This window comes from Lytechinus variegatus, chromosome 6, assembly GCF_018143015.1.
Source record: "Lytechinus variegatus isolate NC3 chromosome 6, Lvar_3.0, whole genome shotgun sequence".
In the NCBI taxonomy this organism is placed as follows: domain Eukaryota; kingdom Metazoa; phylum Echinodermata; class Echinoidea; order Temnopleuroida; family Toxopneustidae; genus Lytechinus; species Lytechinus variegatus.
The window spans coordinates 6,241,638-6,262,059 of record NC_054745.1 but is presented as its reverse complement, the minus strand read 5'-3'; the positions used below and the strand labels follow the sequence as shown (position 1 = coordinate 6,262,059).

The following is a 20,422-nucleotide window of genomic DNA, read 5'->3' as shown; positions in this document are numbered from 1 at the left end:
GGAGTTTATGGCGGGAAATGGAAAGAAAAGAGGCAAATTTGAAACAGAATGAGGTTGAATGGAATCAAGAGCTAAAATGCGGCTTAGGGAAAATAAAATGCGAAACTGATTGAAAAATGGGGAAATAAAGACAAGGTAAACAAGACAAATTTAAGAACTCGGCCAGTGTGCCGAGGATTGAAATAAGGAATTAGAAGAAATATTGGTGTATAAGCTCTATATGAAGTCTAAAAGCTTTTTTAAATGTCATATAATACCAGTCGCAACCATGACAAAAAAAAATGAAATTACTGAGCTTGAAGAGGTTCCGAAGGTACAGCCAAAGCACTGCCAATATGCAGGGGCGGATCCAGCCTTCACCAAAGGGGGGGGGGGTGGATTTTTCAGCCACATTTTTCCTGATCGTGTCCCACAAGTGTCCCCCCCCCTCCCCTTGAAATTGAGACTTTTTTCTCGTTTTGCTTGTCAAATTTTTCCTCTGGAAAATGTGCTCCCCCCCTCTGGAAAATCCTGGACCCGCCCCTGATTGGAGAAAACCAATCAAGTTTACATTTACAATCAGAACAATAATTTAGATATCTACAGTCTCATATACAGAATTTTCACTGATTCATTACTATGAAAAAAAACTGGAATACGAAAAAATAATAATAACAAGATAAAAAAAATCAGGATCCAGCCTTCACCAAAGGGGGGGGGGTGGATTTTTCAGCCACATTTTCCCTGATCGTGTCCCACAAGTGTCACCCCCCCCCCCCCTGAAATTGAGACCTTTCTTTTTCTTATTTTGCTTGTCAAATTTTTCCTCGGAAAATGTGCTCCCCCTCTGGAAAATCCTGGACCGCCCCTGATTGGAGAAAACCAATCAAGTTTACATTTACAATCAGAACAATAATTTAAATATCTACAGTCTCATATACAGAATTTTCACTGATTCATTACTATGAAAAAAAAACTGGAATGTGAAGAAAAAATGATGATAAAAAGAGAAAAAATCCAACAAGCATAACACTTATCAACTGACTCGAATGTAAAGTAAGAAGTTGTGATATTAAAAAAATCGTTTAATTTCACACAACAGTTATATGCACATCCTGGCCAGTATGCAAGTGAGGGGGATGATGATGTCACCCACTCACTATTTCTTTTGTATTTTATTATGTGAAATATGCTTATTCTGACTTTCTCACCCATGTCATTTGAAATTGAGTTTTATTCCTCCCTGAACATGTGGAATTAACATTGTTTCACATTATGTAGTTCAGTCAAGTTTTACATTATTGTCAATTTTGTATAAATTGAAATATGGTATAATTCAAACAATAAAAAACAATAGAAATAGTGATGGACATATTATAGACTCTCGCATTTGCATATCACTCTCTTGTGCATATAACTGTTTTGAGAAAATATAAGCAAAATTTAAAATGTCATAACGTTCTTATTTTACATCCGATTTTGGTGAAGTTTTCAGCGTTATGCTTGTTCGATTTTTTTTTTTATTTATTCAAATCAACATTTCTCTTGGGTGGACTTGGCCTTTAAATCTCTCTCTCGCACAAAAGCTCCCAGACAAAAATTAACTATACATTGGAAAAAAACACACTAAAACTTAAAAAAAAAATCTGTCTGGGCGCTCCGTTCTCCTACGCATTAAGGGGCAAGCCCAGTAGGCTCATCATTCACAGGATACCATCTCCCAGAAAGAAATCAACTACACTGGAAAAATACTAAAACTTAAAATAAATAATAATAATCTGTCAGGGCGTTCCGTTCTCCTACACTTTAAGGGGCAAGCCCAGTAGGCTCATCATTCACAGGATACCATCTCCCAGAAAGAAATTACCTACATTGGTAAAAGAAAATAAAACTTAAAGGGTTGGTCCGGGCTGAAAATATTTATAGATTGATAAATAAAGTAGAATTCACTGAGCAAATGCCAAAAGAAATTCATCAAAATCGGATAACAAATTACAAAGTTATTGAATTTGAAAGTTTAGCAATATTTGTTAAGGGTGCATTTTCATAATATGGAAATTACGTGTTTAGGGTGCTTTTCGAGACCCAGCATGGTCGCGCATGCATGGTATCCACTCGTCAATGGAAGTGGCCCCCGGGCTGGATTCATAGCATTCCAAGCAGCCTGTTAGGCGCAAACTTGCTAAACCAACCACAATGACGGTTGTTTCTTACCGGTACCCATTTAGCACCTGGGTGATAGTGGCAAAGTGTGGATTGACGCCTTGCCAAAGGGCGCTAGGCCATGGTGGGATTCGAACACACGACCCTCTGATTACAAGGCGAGAGTCAGAACCGCTACACCACGGCGCTTGTAAAATAAGAAGTTGTGATATCGCTTAATTTCACACAACAGTTATATGCACATCCTGGCCAGTATGCAAGTGAGGGGCTGATGATGTGACCCCCTAACCCTCTCTGTCTCTCCACCTCTCTTATGTCTACTCTTCCTCCTTTTTGTAACGGTAAACCTGGCAAAACTTTAGATATAAAAAAACAGCTAGACAAAAAGTAATGTTATAAAATGATGAATGAAAATTATAGTGCAGTTTCATTTTGCTCCTGATGAATTGAATGGAAAATATTTGTCGTTTGATTTCTTTTTAAAAAGCCTTCACGGTCCAGGTCTCGCCAGGAATCCGTTATTTAGGGCTGGAGAGTGGGGTCATGGTCACGGCACACCTCCAACGAATTCGTAAATAGCATTGTTGGGCCGATAAAGACATAATGATATGATGAAATGCCTAACCGTGACATGCACTTCTAATTTAATCTATGTACATGCGGGGGCTTTTTGACAATTCATTGCATCGGGGTTTGAGGCTGGCCATATTTTACCTAGAGCTGTCATTTTTACCTCTCCCATTATGACCTCTGCCACTTTACCTCTGCCATTATTACCTCTGCCATCTTTACACCGAGCCCTGGGGATCTACGTCCATGGGATTTTACCAATTTATCTTGCCACCGTATCAACAAAGTTGTTTTTCGTCGGGGTCCTTTTATGTCATGTGTTAAAACACATCATATACACATTTCATTCTTTTTCATCTTGAATCTCCACCCATCTGTTTAAAAGTCCTGGAAAAGAATGTTTTATTTCATAACAATATACACCAATTACTATTCATTATTTATTTATTTTGTTTTATTTATTTTATACTGCAGGGTAGGCCTGTTCAGTTCTTAAAACTGCTTTACAAAGGCGCCCTGCAGTTTAAAATACATGTCAAGATAACTATAAAATATATCATTAAAAAACCATCAACGTCAAAAATACAAACTATTTAACATCAGAAACAATTAACACCAAAAATATAGAGTGGGAAGTTACAATTTAAACATACAAGTAAATAGCATTGTAAATCAATGGAATATTATTTCGCTCTTTATCAATTCGTATGAAAGGCTTTGCATATTTTTTAAAAACTAACAAGGAGGTACAGGCTTGTAAATTTGAAGGAAGTGCATTAAATAATTACAAGGGAAACAAACTGATTGATGGCATACTATAATCATCACTATAATCATCATGATCAAACTTTTCATTTTTTCATCATGATTATAATTTTTCTACCCCCCCCCCATGTACACTCATTTTAAAACGGTTGAGCAAAAAGGCCGAATATGTTGCATGCAGAACATTTTTTAGTGTGTACTTATTTTATTTGCATGTTGAAAATGATATAGAAATGAACCAATTGATTCAAATTAAATTCTAAATACTAATACAGTGCGTCCCAGAAAAAACGAAACCGAGATTTAGCGATGATTTATCATAACTTAATCATAAATAAAATAGACAAATGACCTATCAATGTAAAGCTTAGAATCTCCTCTTTCATCTGGTATTACTTAGATTATTCCTCATTCCCGCATGAGTGAGTAAAAACAATTCGAAGAGAGGACGCCAAAAACTCACTTGGCGGGGGGTATCTGAATTTCAAAAAGAAAATCACAAAACGCATGTCAAGAGGATATTGCGAGCACGAGCTCAAACGTTTGGAATTTCTGGGTAATAAGACTGTCTTATTACCCAGAAATTCCAAACGTCACATTGAAAGGTAAACATTCCAAGCAGTTTTTGTAGTCATAAAAAAGTGAATCTAACTTAAGATTTTATTAAAGCGGGCTGAATTTAAATTTTTAATAAACTGACCAGAAAAGGAACCTTTTAAAGTCATACATCGAGCACGACCCGCGAGCTGAAAAACTGTGATAAACAGAAAACTATTATTACCAGAAAACTGGACATTCTAGGCATTTTATTTAACCAGGAACTGAATGACTACCTTAATAAACAATAATTGGTGGTTTAACATTTTTGTACCAAATTCAGTTTTTGGTTTTGATAAAAAAAAAATGAAACGGCTGTTTTTGACTCGCCGTACGACCTACGTCATGTACGTGTCACGAAACTGTGTCAAGAAATATTGGAGTCATCAATAAGCTAAAATTACGTTCTTCCAGCACAGGCGCTATCCATGTTGTATTGTGCATTAATTCTACCGTATCTTAATTATGGAATTCTGGCATGGGCTAATGCCTCTCAAACGAGACTAAATAAAGTCTTGCTACTTCAGAAAAAAGTACTGAGAATAATATGCAATATGTCCTTTAGAGCTCATACGGATGAATTGTTTCGTCAGAAACGTATCCTTAAAGTCAATGACCTGTACCGCTTGCAACTATTCCAATTCATGTATCAGCTAGACATGCTAGATAGAAATAGTGTACCTTACAAACGAAATTTATGAGAAACAATACTTTACATTCATATAATACGAGACAATCAAATGACTATCAACTGCCTAAAAGTAGAACAGTATTTTCTATCAAAACTTTATTTTTCACAGGACCAAAACTCTGAAATTCTCTGGACAGAGAAATGAAAGAGGCAGCTAATCTTAACCGATTTAAATTACTCATCAAAAAATTTCTTCTGAATTCTTATTGATTCAATCAAATATTTGTGAACTTCATACTTATCCACGGTAGTATTGATTATTCTAAAGTCAATATTTAATTTTGTAGATAGTGTATATACATTTGTGTTACAATGTTTATATCTATATAATTGTATAGAATTTTGCTGATTATTTTACTCTATTTGTATCATATTACCCTTGTATAAAGTTTTAATAGGGGGTCTACATTTTACAAGCACTGCTTTTTATAGTAGGCCCCTCCACTTTTTAATTTTCATTGCTACGTTTCAGTCCTGCATGTGTTATGCATTTTTTTTTTTCATTGTAAACATGATTTATTACGAAATGTACTTTGATGATTGTGGAATATGAATATATCAATAAATAAATAAAATTAAAAAAACGTATTACTGCAGTCACATTTTTCTACGTTCTACGTAGGAGAATGTGACTGCAGTATAAGATTCCCGTATAAGGTTAATCTAAATAGAAAATGCACTATATTGTAATCATAGGAAGATTTTGTCTTCCGTTCATTATAATAAAACAAAATAGATACATCTAACATTTCTAATGAATAAGATTTATTTGAAGTCATTAATGTTTAATCAAAATTAAGCGCCTGGCGTCTCATTTGGGAAAAAAATGAACAAAAATAACATTCAGGGACGGATCAAAAAAGGGGTTTGGAGAGGGGAGGTGAGAGAGAAGGAGAGAGAGAGAGAGAGAGAGAGACGGGTAATTGGGCAAGGCCCGTTCGGCCGGATTAATCCCTTGCATCAATTTAACTTGCCAACATAATGATTGGTCATCGGCAACAACCCAAAGAATTCAGTGGGGGGGGGGGGGTGGAGCAGGAGAGCAGTCTGACCCCCCTGGCGGATTTTAAAAGAAAACAAAAACAAAAACGGAAAAATCGGAAATGGGAGAAAATAAAAGAATAAAAGGAAAAGGTATAGATAAAAAGGAAGGGAAGAAATGGGAAAGGGAAAAGAAAAATTGAAAGAGATCACAAAGAAGAAAGTTAAAAGGAAAATGAAGGAAAGAGCAATTACGGAAGAAGAAGAGCATGTGAGAAAGTACAAATCATCCCGGACTAATATAGATAAGTGAGAAAGGCGAAATAAAAAGGTGGCAAGATGGAATGGGAGTTTATGGCGGGAAATGGAAAGAAAAGAGGCAAACTTCCGGGTCAGTGGTCAGTTTTTCACGCCCCGCCTGAATGATGTTGATTTATGTCAGGAACAATTTGACAAACCGTTAAGATTTGAGCCTATATTGTCTACATTTTTCATAGTTCTCAAGGGGGGGGGGGCGGGCACGTGCCGGATGTGCCCCCACCTGGATCCACTATGCATGCACTGCCAATGACATTCTGTCGGGTCGGGGTTAGAGATGGTTTGATGTGGCTTTATCATTATACATACAGTTAATACATGTTGTAGGATAAATCGGTCTACCCAAGGGCAGGTCCAGGATTTTCCCATGCGGGGGGGGGGGGGGAGGCACATTTTCCAGATGAAAAATTCGACAGGCAAAAATAAAGTTTTTTCAACAAATAATAAGGACATTCCGTCCACGTAAAAATTTGAAGTAAAATAGATTTAAAAAAATAGAAAAAAGGTCTTCACTTTCAAAAGGGGGCACACTTCTGTTTTAACGGTATTTTATACATTTACAAAATTTAATTTTTATTGTGCCTTGATCGGATCCGCTATACAGTACGTCTCCCCAACTATACACCTTTGAAATGGCTGCCAAATAGTTGTATATCACTTTGGGTGGAAACACTTGCATATATATGGAAGCCAATAGTCAACTTTTAAATGACACCAAAAAGTTGGAAAACTATTGTCCACTGAAACAAAGGGTATGAAATTAGGCTGGGCCGGAATAATGTTTTTCAGTTTTTGAGAGACAAATCCTTTGGAACTTAGACGTTGTGATAAATTATAAGTTTTGGGTTGTTTGAGAAAATTTCATAAGTCATTAAATTAAACTTTAATGCATGAGTGAACACAAAATACACTTTTGGGGTCGCATTTCAACTTTATTGTGTGGTTCTCGATCGTTCTCACGAAAATGCAAAGCTGAACACTTGAATTTCAGAAGGGCCTGCATTGATCCCTCCAATTCAAAAGCAAAAACACCCCTACAGTAATAATGTTGGTATCCGACATCACACTATATATATAGGGGAGATAATTATTGATGTATTTATGTTGGTGGTATTTCAAAATTTTGGACAGATTTTTTAAACGCAGTTAACTTAAATAGGATTTGTTAAATTATATTATAGTAATTTTATACCGCAATTCCTTTTCATTAATCGACTTATTATACTGTCTCAATTTTGATTATATTCGCGTCCCCTATTTCGAATCGACGCGACCATGATCGCATCATATCGTAGCTGCTCACACGTTGCATCTACCCGTTCTAAATCAGCTGACTGTAATTTCAGAAAAAACGTCAAATTGGTACGGAAACTTGCTAAATTGAGGTTAATATCAGCTTTAGATTAATATCGAAGATTTTGCAGAGTGTGTCCAGCGGAATCATGACTTCTTTTACCGTAGAAAGCCCGAATGTTCGGTATTTTCCTGACCACATCGAATCTGAATATGTTTACCAGACGACAAAAGTGGAAAGAAATAGCCAGAATATTAAGGTAATTTCTCAAAAAATCCATCTTCCAGTTATCTATGTCTCATGTTCAAATCTATGAATCCATTATGAATCTTTCGAAACTGCATTGGTATGAATAAGTGAGCTAACTGTGCATATTTCACAGTTATATCAAATTAAAACCAGACGCGCATTACCCGAGTCGACTTTGATGAGCCCAGCACCCTGCAGCGCTCAATTTAAGTGTTGGCCGTCGCTGGCCCGGTCGTTGAGCCGTGTCACCGCTAGTCGAGCCTTGGCCTTGCGAATGTGTGGGCGCGGCCGCGGTTCAGACATCTGCCTCCATTATTATGGCATGTTCAATATTTTTCAAGTTCGAGTTCAAACGAAGAATGAGCCTAAAATGATGCAATGGGGCGTTGCAAGAAACTTGCGATCAATTGCAAGTCTATTTTCAGCCCCTAAAAAGTTGTAATGTGTAAATTTATGATTGATCTTGACTTGCTTGTGCCGTTACAACTTGTAATTCATGATCATCTGTTCATTGTAAATTCATGATTTCATCATTTCATGATTGATCTTTTAAAAAAAGGATTTGCTAGACTCTACAGCTAAAATTTATTTGACCTATTACTATTGATAGTAAAATTGCAACAGAAAATTTCTGTTTGATTGCAAATATTTTCTTGCAATTCCCAACTTGCAACTGCAAGTGAGCTCAAGCTTGAGTTGAGACAAGTCATCCCAGGGCCAGGCGAGAAAGATGGTTGCATTTTTGGTGAAAAGGGGCCCTCAGTCAGACTCAGAGCACACTGTCCCACCATCGGCACTGCCTCTGTGCAAGCACACCCGTGCTGCTGGGCTAGATGGTTGTATGAACAATTTTTTCAACAAAGAAATCAACATTAAAAAGGCAGCAAAACCATATGAATAGACCCATAAAAGCTTCATTCAGTCTCTGTATATGCACGTTAGACAGCTGGCAGCCGTCTGTTTCGAGGAGTTTTTAACATTTTTTTTTCTCCTCGTTACACAGACGGCTTGCTATCGTGCAGCCACCATTTGTAGGGGACTTGCAATGCAAAATCCCCCGTGCGGGCTCTTCAATTTTTGTTTTTGATGAATAAAAATTTTGAAAATAAACACGACCAAAATGCAAATTAATATTCCCTCTTGACATTAATTGCCAAAAAACAGAGAAAAATCAAGTTAAAAGGAACAAAAACAGTGACTTACCTCGGCTGTCGCGCAAATTAACTTCTCCGTTTTATCCGATCTTAAGTACATAAACATGTGGCCATGGAGTCCCCTGTACAGATCGCGCTAGAACTTCGGTCTCTGTATTTGGGAAGTGATGTCAACGGAGTTCAGCTGAATAACTAACATAACAGAGACCGAAGCTTTCGGTCTACTCTACATGCACGTATGCCAGTTACATAGGGATGCATATACGCAATCACACACAGGCGGACCGTTAAGGACCCCTGTTTTTACAAACTTGTGTAGTTCCGAAGCCTGTTTTGAAGGCACTCTACAATAAGCCTGTTCCAAAGCCCCCCTTTTTTTTCTTGCGCACGTCACCACTTTTGTGGTTGAGTGACGGAGAAGGAGGGGGTGCCACAACGCTATCAAAGTTTTGACAATATGTGGCCGTAGCTGGGCCATAGTATCAAACTCGGACATCTTTTTTATTTCATATTTTCAGGTGAAACCTATCGACGTCCGAATGAAGTTCAGAACGGGGAGAAAGGTTCCACATCTGGGTGTGATGCTGGTGGGGTGGGGTGGGAACAATGGAAGCACCGTGACGGCAGCAGTCATCGCCAACAAGATGAAGATGTCCTGGAGAACTAAAGAAGGAATTAGGGTAAGAAAATAATAATCCTTCAATAAGTATTGGAAATTCTTCTAGTTTACGTGCCGTGCAAAATGATATACAACAAATTGTAAAAATTTAACATGAACAATGCAATATTTGGAACATGATAATAGACAATATATCTTACATAATAATTCATAACAGAGTAATTAAGTAACATGAAAGGCATTATATGAGTTCACTGAAATTTGCAATTCGGGAAATATCATGAAAAGACAATATTATTGGATTGATTAAATTGTAAAAAAGGGTGAAAAACTTGGTTAGAAGTACTTTACATTTCAGGTGAGTACTACTTATGTAGTCTGGTAATGGATTCAAGTATAAACGTGGATCATAATCAAATCGGAAGAGGGAGGCAGAAGAGGAAAGAGAGAGATAGAAATCAAAAGGGAAAGGAAGAGAGAGAAACAGAAAGGAAGGAAAGAAAGAAAGAAAGAAGGAAAGAAAGAAAAAGAAAGGGGAGGCGGAAAGGTCTACTCAAGCCATTTAGTTGCATATGGGCAATATTAAGTTACTAAAAGAAAGTAGCTGGAAATCTCCATTCTTCATGGTGTTAAAGATTATCCAATGTTGCAGATTAGGCAGTAAGTTGCGATACGTTGGCCCTCCCCCCATAAAAAAATTCCAGATTTTGAAAGAGTTTATTTTTTGTTTGTATTTCTTTGCAGCATGCAGACTACTTCGGGTCCTTGACACAGGCATCGACACTAAACCTTGGATCTGGACCGGATGGGGATCTCAATATTCCATTCAAAGACATATTACCCATGGTGGACCCCAATGATATTGTCTTTGATGGTAAGTCTTAATGGTAATCATTACTTTGGAGCAATGTAGGAATCACAAGGCAGACATTCCAACCTTTTTTAGAGTATTTGATCCTCCTGTTTGCTATAAATACACCAATAATTTTTTTGTATGATTTATTACTTTTTTTGTAATTTCTGATCATGGAGTATGTATTATACACAGGGTTTATTGCCATTTCTTCCACTGCCATTTTGTCCACTACCCACATGGTCTAATATCATTTCGTCTACCATCAGTTGGTCCACTATCCACATGGTCCAATTACCATTTCGTCCAATCACCATTTCGTCTAATAGCCATTTCGTCTATTATCATTTGGTCTAATAGCCATTTGGTCTAATGGTATTTTTTTGCCAATTGGTCCAATAGCCACTTTGTCCACTATCATTACGTCTATTCCCATTTGGTCTAATAGCCAAATGGTCTAAAGGCAAATGGTCTAATAACCACTTGGTCTACTTTCATTTCGTCCATGTTCCATTTGGTCTAACTGCATTTGGTCTACTATCACTTGGTCTAAACTCATTTCGGCTAACAATCATTTGGTCTAATTGCCATTTGGTCTAATAACCAATATGTCCAATTGCCATTTTGGCTAATCACCATTTCGTCTAATACGCATACTGGTCTACTATGCTGCACTAGCGCCCTCTACGACCCGAGTCGACTCTATTCGCGATTGTGGGCCTAATTAATTACCAATTCTCTTCAACTTCTTGATTTATTTTATCACTGTTGACTAGTGTTGTTCGTCATTGATTACTTTGCATTATGGAAGTGTTTTCCACCCAAAGGGGGAAGCAATGTGTGTCTTATCGAGGTTATATATAGCTGCGCGCTTGCAATCCTCGCATTAGTTATTAATCTTGAGAAATGTTCAGGATTTCAAACAGTGTCAAGGCTTACGATTTTATGTGTAAAATAATAGTGGGCCTACATGAAATAAAATGTTTATAAAAAAAAAGATCAGCTCGCGCAAGCAAAAAAAAAAAAAAAAACGGAAAAAACTCTCTTCAATCCGCAGACAGGAATATATAAATGAATGAACATTTTTCGAGCAACAGCCCCCCCCCCCCCTGCCCCCATTAGCAAAAGCTAGATCCGCAAAAGGGACGTGTTATAATAATTATACCCGGCAGGCCTATATACTCACAACCAAAAATCTACTCTAGTGATTTCAATACCCCCCCCTTCCTGTAAACTCCTGGATCCGCGCCTACGTAGTAGTAATTATTTTAATTTTGTATATTATTTCTATTATGATTATCCTTATTATTATCATTTTTGTTAATATTAGTAATATGATCATCATAATTATTATTATTAGTAGTATTATTGTGAATTTTATTATTATTATTATTATTTATTAGTATCATTATGATGATTATCATTCTTATTATTATATCCATTAATTGCTACAGCATGAGTATATCACAAACATTATACTCATCGTTATTGTCAATACTACTAGGCCTACATTTATTTTAGGCGCAGGCGGGCTTCTAGCGACGGGAAACGAACAAAAAGGGAGAGGATAGTACAGGGAAAGAAGATAGGACAGATCGGGAAGAGCTCTTTTTTTGGGGGGTGGGGGGTATATTGATCAATAATATTTCTTTAAAAGGCTATATTGTCTTTCATCTGTTTATCGTATTTTGATATCGGAATACAATATTCTCCTTTCTTTTTTTTAAATAAAAATTGAGCGACAAATTAAAATAAAAGGACCCTTTTCCATTTTCCCCATCTTAGTTCCCCCTTTTATATGTGTGTGTGTGCGTTTTAGGGGGGGTGGGGGTGCCTGAATTGCTGTACCCACTGAATCGACCCTTGCGATAGTAGTTATCATCATAGTTTTTAGGGTTTTTTTAAAACTAATATCATCAATAATTTCAAGGTATTAAAGTCATTTCGCTCCCCTCCTCGGATAACGCAAATTATTTGTATTAGACGAAATGGCTATTGGACCGAATGGCTATTAGACTAAATGGCTATTGGACGATTTGGGAATTGGACGAAATGGTTAGTAGACGATTTGGTTGGTAGACGAACTGATTATTGGACCTAATGGTTGATGGACGAAATGACTATTAGACGAAATGGCAATTGGACGAGTTGATAAGTAGACGATGTGGATATTGGACCAACTGAAATTAGCCGACATGGCTATTGGACCAAATGAACGGTGGACGAACTGGTTAATGGACGATTTGGCATTAGACCAAATGGATTTAGACGAAATGGTTGGTAGACGAAATGGTTGTAGACGAATTGGCTATAGACTAACTGGCTATTATACTAAATGGCTATTAGACGAAATGGTGATTGGACGAAATGGGTGGTAGACGAAATGTTGATGGACGAAATGAATGTAGACCATGTGGTGAGTGGACGGGATGGCAGTAGACGAATTGGCAATTTACCTATACACAGCACGTGACACTAGTGCCGGTCCTACAGTCCCTGACCGGTAAAAATCACTGTCGGGCCAGTGACTTGTTGCATGAAAAGAACAAGTAAATTCTTGCCTACGAGCACTTGTTTATTAAAAATGGTGAATTATCAAGTTTTCAAGTAGAGTCATTTCACATGTTTTTTAATCGATCTCACTGCATCAGGCTGGCGATTGTTACATTGAGAAATTTTTTTAAATAGTTTTTTTTTTTAAACGATTATTTTCTCCTTATAAGAATTCTTATTTTGGTTGTAGAAGGTTGGCTGGTCTGACGAGGGCGACCAGCCATTTTGCCCTAATTGCCCCTAAGATTAAAAAAAAATGCATGTTGTTGGGCGAGTCTAGACAGAATGTTCGCCCCAAAACTTGCATTCTCTCAAAAACGGTATAGATTTTTTAGAAGGTCAAATTCTGGCACATTGGCAGAATAATGATATTTGCATTTACAGTCTACTTTATAATTGCTTATTGCCCCTAAAAGTCACCCTTGTAATTAACGAAATAGCTCCACCCCCCCCCCCCACCCAAGCAGATAAAAGATAGCCCCTAAAAATGATAATTATTTCCCACCTGTTGCTTGCTTTTGCAAATTTTCTCAAATAAAATGCACTAGATCTATGTTACAGTGTAAGAAATAAAATGTTCATTCACAAGGGATGCTTAGTAAATCTTGTGTTAACAGATTGTAATGCTTTAGGACTCGTTGGAAGAATGACGATGGCTTTTTTCTAAATTTACTTTTGACCGAACAAAATGGAAACCAAAACAAAGTCAGCTTGATACTGTGTCATCTTTGAATGTGATCTTGAGAAAACTTATAACCAAACTACCCCCTAATTAAAGATAATTAAAGATAATATTTAAATTGTAAACAATGCAGTAAAAAAAAAACTTTTTGAAAGTATACTTAGACTCTGGTCACTCATATTAGAAAAACATTATTCACAAAAGAAATAGGATCTGGCTGTGTTTACACATCTGCCATCAACAAATCTACACGATTTAATGAATTGTGATGTGTAGATAGTTTGGTGTGTAAACACGACAAGTGTAAAGTAAATATAATGAGGCATGATAAAGGCAAGTATGATATCTTGCTTTGTTGTCTTCTGGTGTGAAGGTGATCTTCATGGCGCTGTGACGAATGGATTGTTGTTTGTATAGTACAGTCAAACCCAAATTAGCGGCCGCCTTTCTATAGCAGCCACCTGCTTATAGTGAACAATAAAATTGTTTCCATGGAGGCAGATTGTGTGTACAGGAACCTGCCTATAGCAGATGAAGGCCACATTTTGTATTTACCTTGGGTAGTCACAATAGATTCAATTCAATTCATTTCCAAGCTGGGTGCTCGTGGCGATTTTGCCCCCAAACTGCTGAAAAGAGCCCTGGGGCCCAGTTCATAAAGAGTTACAACTGTTATAACTTTGTCATTATGGCAACTACCATGGTAACAGGGCTCAGCAGCCAATCAAAATCAAGGTTGTAAGTCTTATATTTAGTAAGTTGGGAAAAGTAGCCCCCTAAAAAGAAAAATAAACATTACTTTTTGCCTGTTTCCAAGAGAGATTTGAGTCGTGAAAATGTTATTCAATTGTAACAGAACAGACATCAGCTGACATCTTTGAGATGTCTTACTCACCAACTTCTCTGTCAGATCAACAAAATTTTAGCGACTCTGTAAATAAGGAGAATGAGAAGAATCAGCCTCATTGTAACGGAGTATTCACTCTGAAAGCTGTTAATCTTCCTCCATGTATTTTGCTTTAATAGAAATCATTCTCTTTAGTTTCACTTTCTCTTTCTCTCCCTGTTTAGGTTGGGACATTTCTCGCCTCAATCTTGCCGAAGCCATGGAACGGGCCCAGGTCCTGGACTGGAGTCTGCAGGAACAACTCCGCCCGCACATGGCAACCCTCAAGCCCCGCCCATCCGTCTATATCCCCGACTTCATCGCAGCCAACCAAGAAGACCGCGCCGACAATGTCCTCTCCGGAACGAAGTCGGAGCTCGTTGAGAAGATCCGTTCTGACATCCGTGACTTTAAACAAAAGGTTGACAAAGTGATAGTGCTATGGACCGCGAACACAGAGAGGTTCTGTGATGTTGGTGAAGGACTGAACGACACAGAGCACGCCCTCATGAGGTCAATAGAGACCAATGCTGGGGAGGTGTCGCCATCGACACTCTTTGCAGTGGCTTCAATATTAGAAGGGGTAAACAGGCCTTCAATTTTTTATATTTTTAAGGCGACACTGCTTTGCCTCATTTCTATACTTGTACAGCACAAATGGATTAGAAATAAAAGGGCACGACAAATCCAGGGGGCCGTTTCATAAAGCTGTTCGTAAGTTAAGAGCAATTTTAATCAAGGCTGGTGAACCTTAATACACCAACGATAATACCATTTACCACTAGAAAGGATCACCAGTTGTTCTTAAAGTTGCTCTTAACTTACGAACAGCTTTATGAAACGCCCACCTGGAGGCCAATAAGAGAGGCATCAAGTCGATCAATGGGATATCAATGACAAAGGCCTTCAATGACCCTGATTTAACCTTAACTAAGCCAGGCTCATTTGGTAGTTAATAAAACATGGGAGGGGTCTCCCAGACCAGCCTTATGATCTTGGCTGTCAAACTTATATTCGTGCCGATAATTGCTCACATGTTGTCCTTGGCATTAGTTTCATTTTCATTTTTGTTTTTTGAAAAAAAAAACTGATGCCATTTATCATGCTTATTAAAAGGGATGAATCATAAAATTTGGATTCTTGTTGAAATCGCTTTTGTATCCTTCACGCTGCAGGTTGCATACATCAACGGCTCTCCACAGAACACTTTCGTACCTGGTGTCATTGAGATGGCAGAGAGACGAGGGGTGATGATTGCTGGAGACGACTTCAAGTCGGGACAGACCAAGATCAAATCTGTCCTAGTGGACTTTCTTGTTGGTGCTGGAATCAAGCCGGTGTCGATCGTCAGTTACAACCATCTTGGGAACAATGATGGCAAGAACCTATCAGCTCCTAAACAGTTCAGGTCAAAAGAGGCAAGTAAATATTATCCAAATAATTTACGTAGGGGCGTGCATGCAGGGCCAAATGATGTGCAAGAAGAGCCAATGGATATACTGCACCGAGGTCCGCAGGACCGAGTGCAGCATATCCATTTGGTGAGTTGAGCACAGAGTTCATTATTTAGGTCCTCTATGCACAAGAATGTGTGCATTGTTTGTTTTATACAATCCCCCTTGTTACTGAGTTGCCCCAAATGCTATATTTTATTAAAATTCTAGATAATTCCAGACCTCTCACTATCCTGCACTCTGACGTCAGAGTGCAGGATAGTGCATTTTGAATGCAATAGTGCAATTTGCTGAATATCATTTGATCCGATTTGGACCAATTAGATTACAGAACATTCGTGGGAGTTGTATAATAAGAATAGCAGGCATTTGTACAGCACCATCTATCTAGAAATTATCTTTTATTATTTCCATGCCTTAAACTTGAGCTACTTTCCAGCGCTCAGTGCAAAATAAAGGAATTAATCCAGCCTGGTACCGATTTACCTCACATGGGTCTAGTACAGTAAACCCATAGGCGATAACCCTCCCATTGAAAGACAAAATACAGAACTACTAGACCATAATGTCCCCTGAGAAATCAACATGGAAACTCTACTTTTTGTTCAGTCTTGGAATAGCAACAGATGGCTAGAGTCCTTGATTGCATGAATCAGAACATTTCATTTTTTTCTCTTTCAGATTTCTAAATCCAATGTCGTTGATGACATGGTGGCATCCAACCCTATCCTCTACCCGGACGGCAAGAAACCCGACCACTGTGTCGTCATCAAGTACGTCCCTTACGTCGCAGACAGCAAGAGGGCGCTAGACGAATACACCTCCGAGATCATGATGGGCGGTAGGAACACTATATCACTCCATAATACCTGTGAAGATTCGCTCCTTGCCACCCCCATCATTTTGGACCTTGTCATTCTCACTGAGCTGTGCCAGAGAATAGAGTTCAAATCAGGTAAGTTCGATTGAGGAAGAGGTTTACAGTACACCATGTGTGAAGTCCAGGGTCCCGTAACACAAAGGTTAGCGATTAATCGTAAGCTAGATTTTCATGATTGATTGTACATTTTAGTCAATGCAATCAATCATAGAAAAAATGTTTTACAATCATTGCTAAGCTTTGTGTTACGGGACCCTGGAGGGGCTGAAATAAGAAAAATGGATAGAAATGGGGGTGAATTGGAAAGGCGAGAAAGTGGAGGTTTGATGATCTTTGAAGGGTTCCATGGTGGAGGGAATATTGAAGGAATGACGACCAGAACGTACTGGTCGAAACGTCGATAACACTTCTCTTCAGAGCTAACATACAATCAAGAAAGAATAACAAACAGTCCTTTTCAGGACTACATTACATGGTGTTACAGTAAAAACCTTCAATAATTGGAGGTTTGAAAGTAGTATTTTTTTCAAAATGAATATAGTCCTCAAAACCAGAAGGAATGGAAAGCTGAGTAGTAGGCAGGCGTGAGTAGAGGCTTGAGTAGGTGAGAGAAGGCTGGTTTTAGTCGGCGAATAGAGTGGTAGGAAGAGCAAGATAGTAGACTCGATGTTTCACGTAGGTTGACTTTCCGTCTTCAGGGTTGTCAATTCAGTATGTAGGAAGTCAGTTTTGAATCTTGTTGAGGGAAAATTTTATGAAAATTGCAAAGTAAAAATTCATATTTCTTTGTGGTCTCTACATTTCACCAATGGTTGCTTCATTAGAAAAATTAACACCTTGGGGCGTTTCATCAACATGCTCATCTGACAAGTTGTCAGATCTGACAGTTTTCCTTGATTTTGATTGGCTGAGAAGCACTGTTACTATGGTAACTGTCAGATAAAACAGGACATGCCAAACAAAACGTCCAACAAGTCCTTTATGAAACGGTCCACAGTTTTATTTGGCTTGCTGGTGTTTTTAGTCTTGTTTTGTTCTTTTCCTCTTCAATTTTTTCAAGTGAGTGTGTCTATGTATAATTTTCAATTATATTTTCAATGCATTGATTTATGGTAAACTTTCTTCTCTTTCCCCTCACAGCTTGCCAAAGTGAATACCAACAATTCCACAGTGTACTTTCAATCTTGAGCTATCTATGTAAAGCACCCTTGGTTCCTAATGGTACACCGCTCGTCAATGCTTTATTCAAACAGAGGGCTTGCATTGAAAACATATTTAGGTAAGCAAATCACCCTTGGTTCCTAATGGTACCCCGCCCGTCAATGCTTTATTCAAACAGCGGGCTGGCATTGAAAACATATTTAGGTAAGCAAAGCACCCTTGGTTCCTAAGAGTACACCGCTCGTCAATGCTTTGTATACAAACAGATAGCTTGCATTTAAAACATATTTAGGTAAGCAAAGCACCCTTGGTTCCTAAGGGTACACCGCTCATCAATGCTTTCTTCAAACAGCGTGCTTGCATTGGAAACATATTTAGGTAAGCAAAGCAGTAAAAGGACTGGGCTATGTGAGATGTGTTGAGGACTGAGGGGGAGAGGCCAGGAGGGCCCCCCTTCTGATCTTGGCTACCTTTTGCGCGATCTCGCCGAAATTTGGCATGCACATTCTTAACCACATTAACTAGAAGCCGGTAAGAAAAAAATTTCTGGAAATAATTTTTTTTTTATGTATGACTTATTTGATTATGGCCATTATCTGTTTGTTTAAAGACCTTGTCTCCATTTACTTATATTGTATTTATCTTCGCCTCATTCATACAGGGCTTGTATTGGACTTCCTCCACAAAATAACATGCTACTGGAACACAAACTTAGCAATCCAAAGGCCATCCCAGAACTGTGCACCAATGACCTTTCCTCAGAACTGTACACCAATGGCCTTACAAACGGCCACGCCCTGCAGAATGGCAGCCATATCATAGAACCCGAACCGATCAACAAGAAAGCAAAAGTGGCAACGTCTGAGTTCGTCAACGGCAATGGTGTACTGCACAATGGTATGGCAGCGATTCATTAACGGGATGGAGGCGACTACGGCTGTGACGTGACCACCACCACCACCACCACCAAAGACTCTCTACCAGTATCGACAGTCAGTAATATCAACACACTCGTAAATGGCAGTTTCATCTGACATCACCACCAAAGACGTGTGTTACCCAAAGGCAATGAATTTGATTGCCTTTAGTGGCCTTGCTGGCTTCAAACTCCCCAATTACTGACAGTGGTTGTGGCGATTAAAAAAAATCAAATTGCCTTGCTGTGTTGAGGTCTTGCTGGAGGAGCTGGGACAACCAGAGACCACATTCTTTCTTCGGTAATTCAAATGCTTTTGTTTTTGGCAGTATGCGCTGTAATAACACCACCAATCCCTCTTTGAAGGGCAAGCATTAGTATTTCAATCGCCATGTTTCAGCCAAATTCGCTTTATATCTAACCATTGCAGTGACATTTTGTATTGTATCAAGTCCAAATTATTACCTCAGAAGGGACAGGAATCGTAGTCAAGGTCGGTACTGCCCAGTCAAGGCTGCTGGAGATAACCTTCCCCCATAGACTTTGTACACACGAATCAACACTAGGGCCATGCTGGCTAAATGTGGCTTTGATGCTAAGGTCAAGGCTGGCAAGATGTGGCCTTGATAAGGTCAAGGCTGGCAAAATGTGGCCTTGGGGCCGGCATTGATTGCATCCCTGGTAGGTATGTAAGAATTCAAAAGGACCGAGTTTCGGTTTCTTCAACATATTTTCCAAATCATGGGGTGGATGAAATTGTGCTCTTTGGTGTATATATTCCTTTCCTTGTTCCAAAGATGAGATCGTGTAGAAATTACATTAAGTGTACATACCTTGGAAGTCTTCAATCATGTAAATGCAGAGGTTGAATGTACCAAATCTGGTGATCTGGCATTGTAACCTTTTGGCAATTGGTCAATCTTCTCAATAAGTGATGTTATTACAGGGTGGTACTTTGGTGCAATAAAGTGCTAAGTCCATTTCAGGGCAAGCTATCCAATCATCATTATGGCACATTGCTAATATGTAAATGTTGGCACAAAGCCCCCCCCCCAAAAAAAATGCAGTTGAGTACATGATATGCAACGTGTAATCTTATTGATCAGTATGCAGTAATATGCGTCCTCCCCCCATTTGAATAGTATGATGTCATGGATGTATGCGAGTGGTGTCTATTGTTTAACTTGTTTTTCAAAAAAATAGGGGATGTGGGGGATAGATATGGCCCTGTCTTACAAAGAGTTATGATTGATGCGATCAACTTCAACTATGGAAAGCCAGTATCATCAACATCAAAATAGACATATGTAATATATTTTCCAAATATGATGTATATTCATTCATACAATTATTGTTTTCTTGAAAATTAAAAGTGCTTCTTTTTGTTTACAAAGGACATTGTCAGAGAATGATCCGTTTGGATCAATCTTAACTTTTTTTAAGACGGGCCATGGTGTAATGTTCAAAATTCTGTGCGTAAGTCTACTACCTTGTATCTTGCCAGAAGCATTAAGCATTGAACCACCACCGAAGGGACCATTATATGAAGCAATGTACACAAGTGGGCGTGTCCTGGTCTAGTGGTTCTGACTCTCGGCTTTCAAACAGAGGGTCGTGGGTTCGAATCCTTGCCACGGTGTGTTTTCCTTTAGCAAGA

At 38.5% G+C, this 20,422-nt stretch overlaps 1 protein-coding gene across 1 annotated transcript; it reads left to right on the top strand.

Annotated features, from left to right (window-relative positions):
- The first annotated feature begins 7,356 nt into the window (after window positions 1-7,356).
- Window positions 7,357-20,048, top strand: LOC121416919 (inositol-3-phosphate synthase 1-A-like). The gene is made up of 8 exons (XM_041610447.1): window positions 7,357-7,617; window positions 9,280-9,441; window positions 10,125-10,254; window positions 14,540-14,937; window positions 15,530-15,772; window positions 16,490-16,763; window positions 17,829-17,967; window positions 18,511-20,048. The coding sequence occupies exons 1-8, from the start codon at window positions 7,507-7,509 to the stop codon at window positions 18,764-18,766; spliced, it is 1,713 nt and encodes a 570-aa protein (XP_041466381.1). The 5' UTR covers window positions 7,357-7,506; the 3' UTR covers window positions 18,767-20,048.
- The last annotated feature ends 374 nt before the right edge of the window (window positions 20,049-20,422 follow it).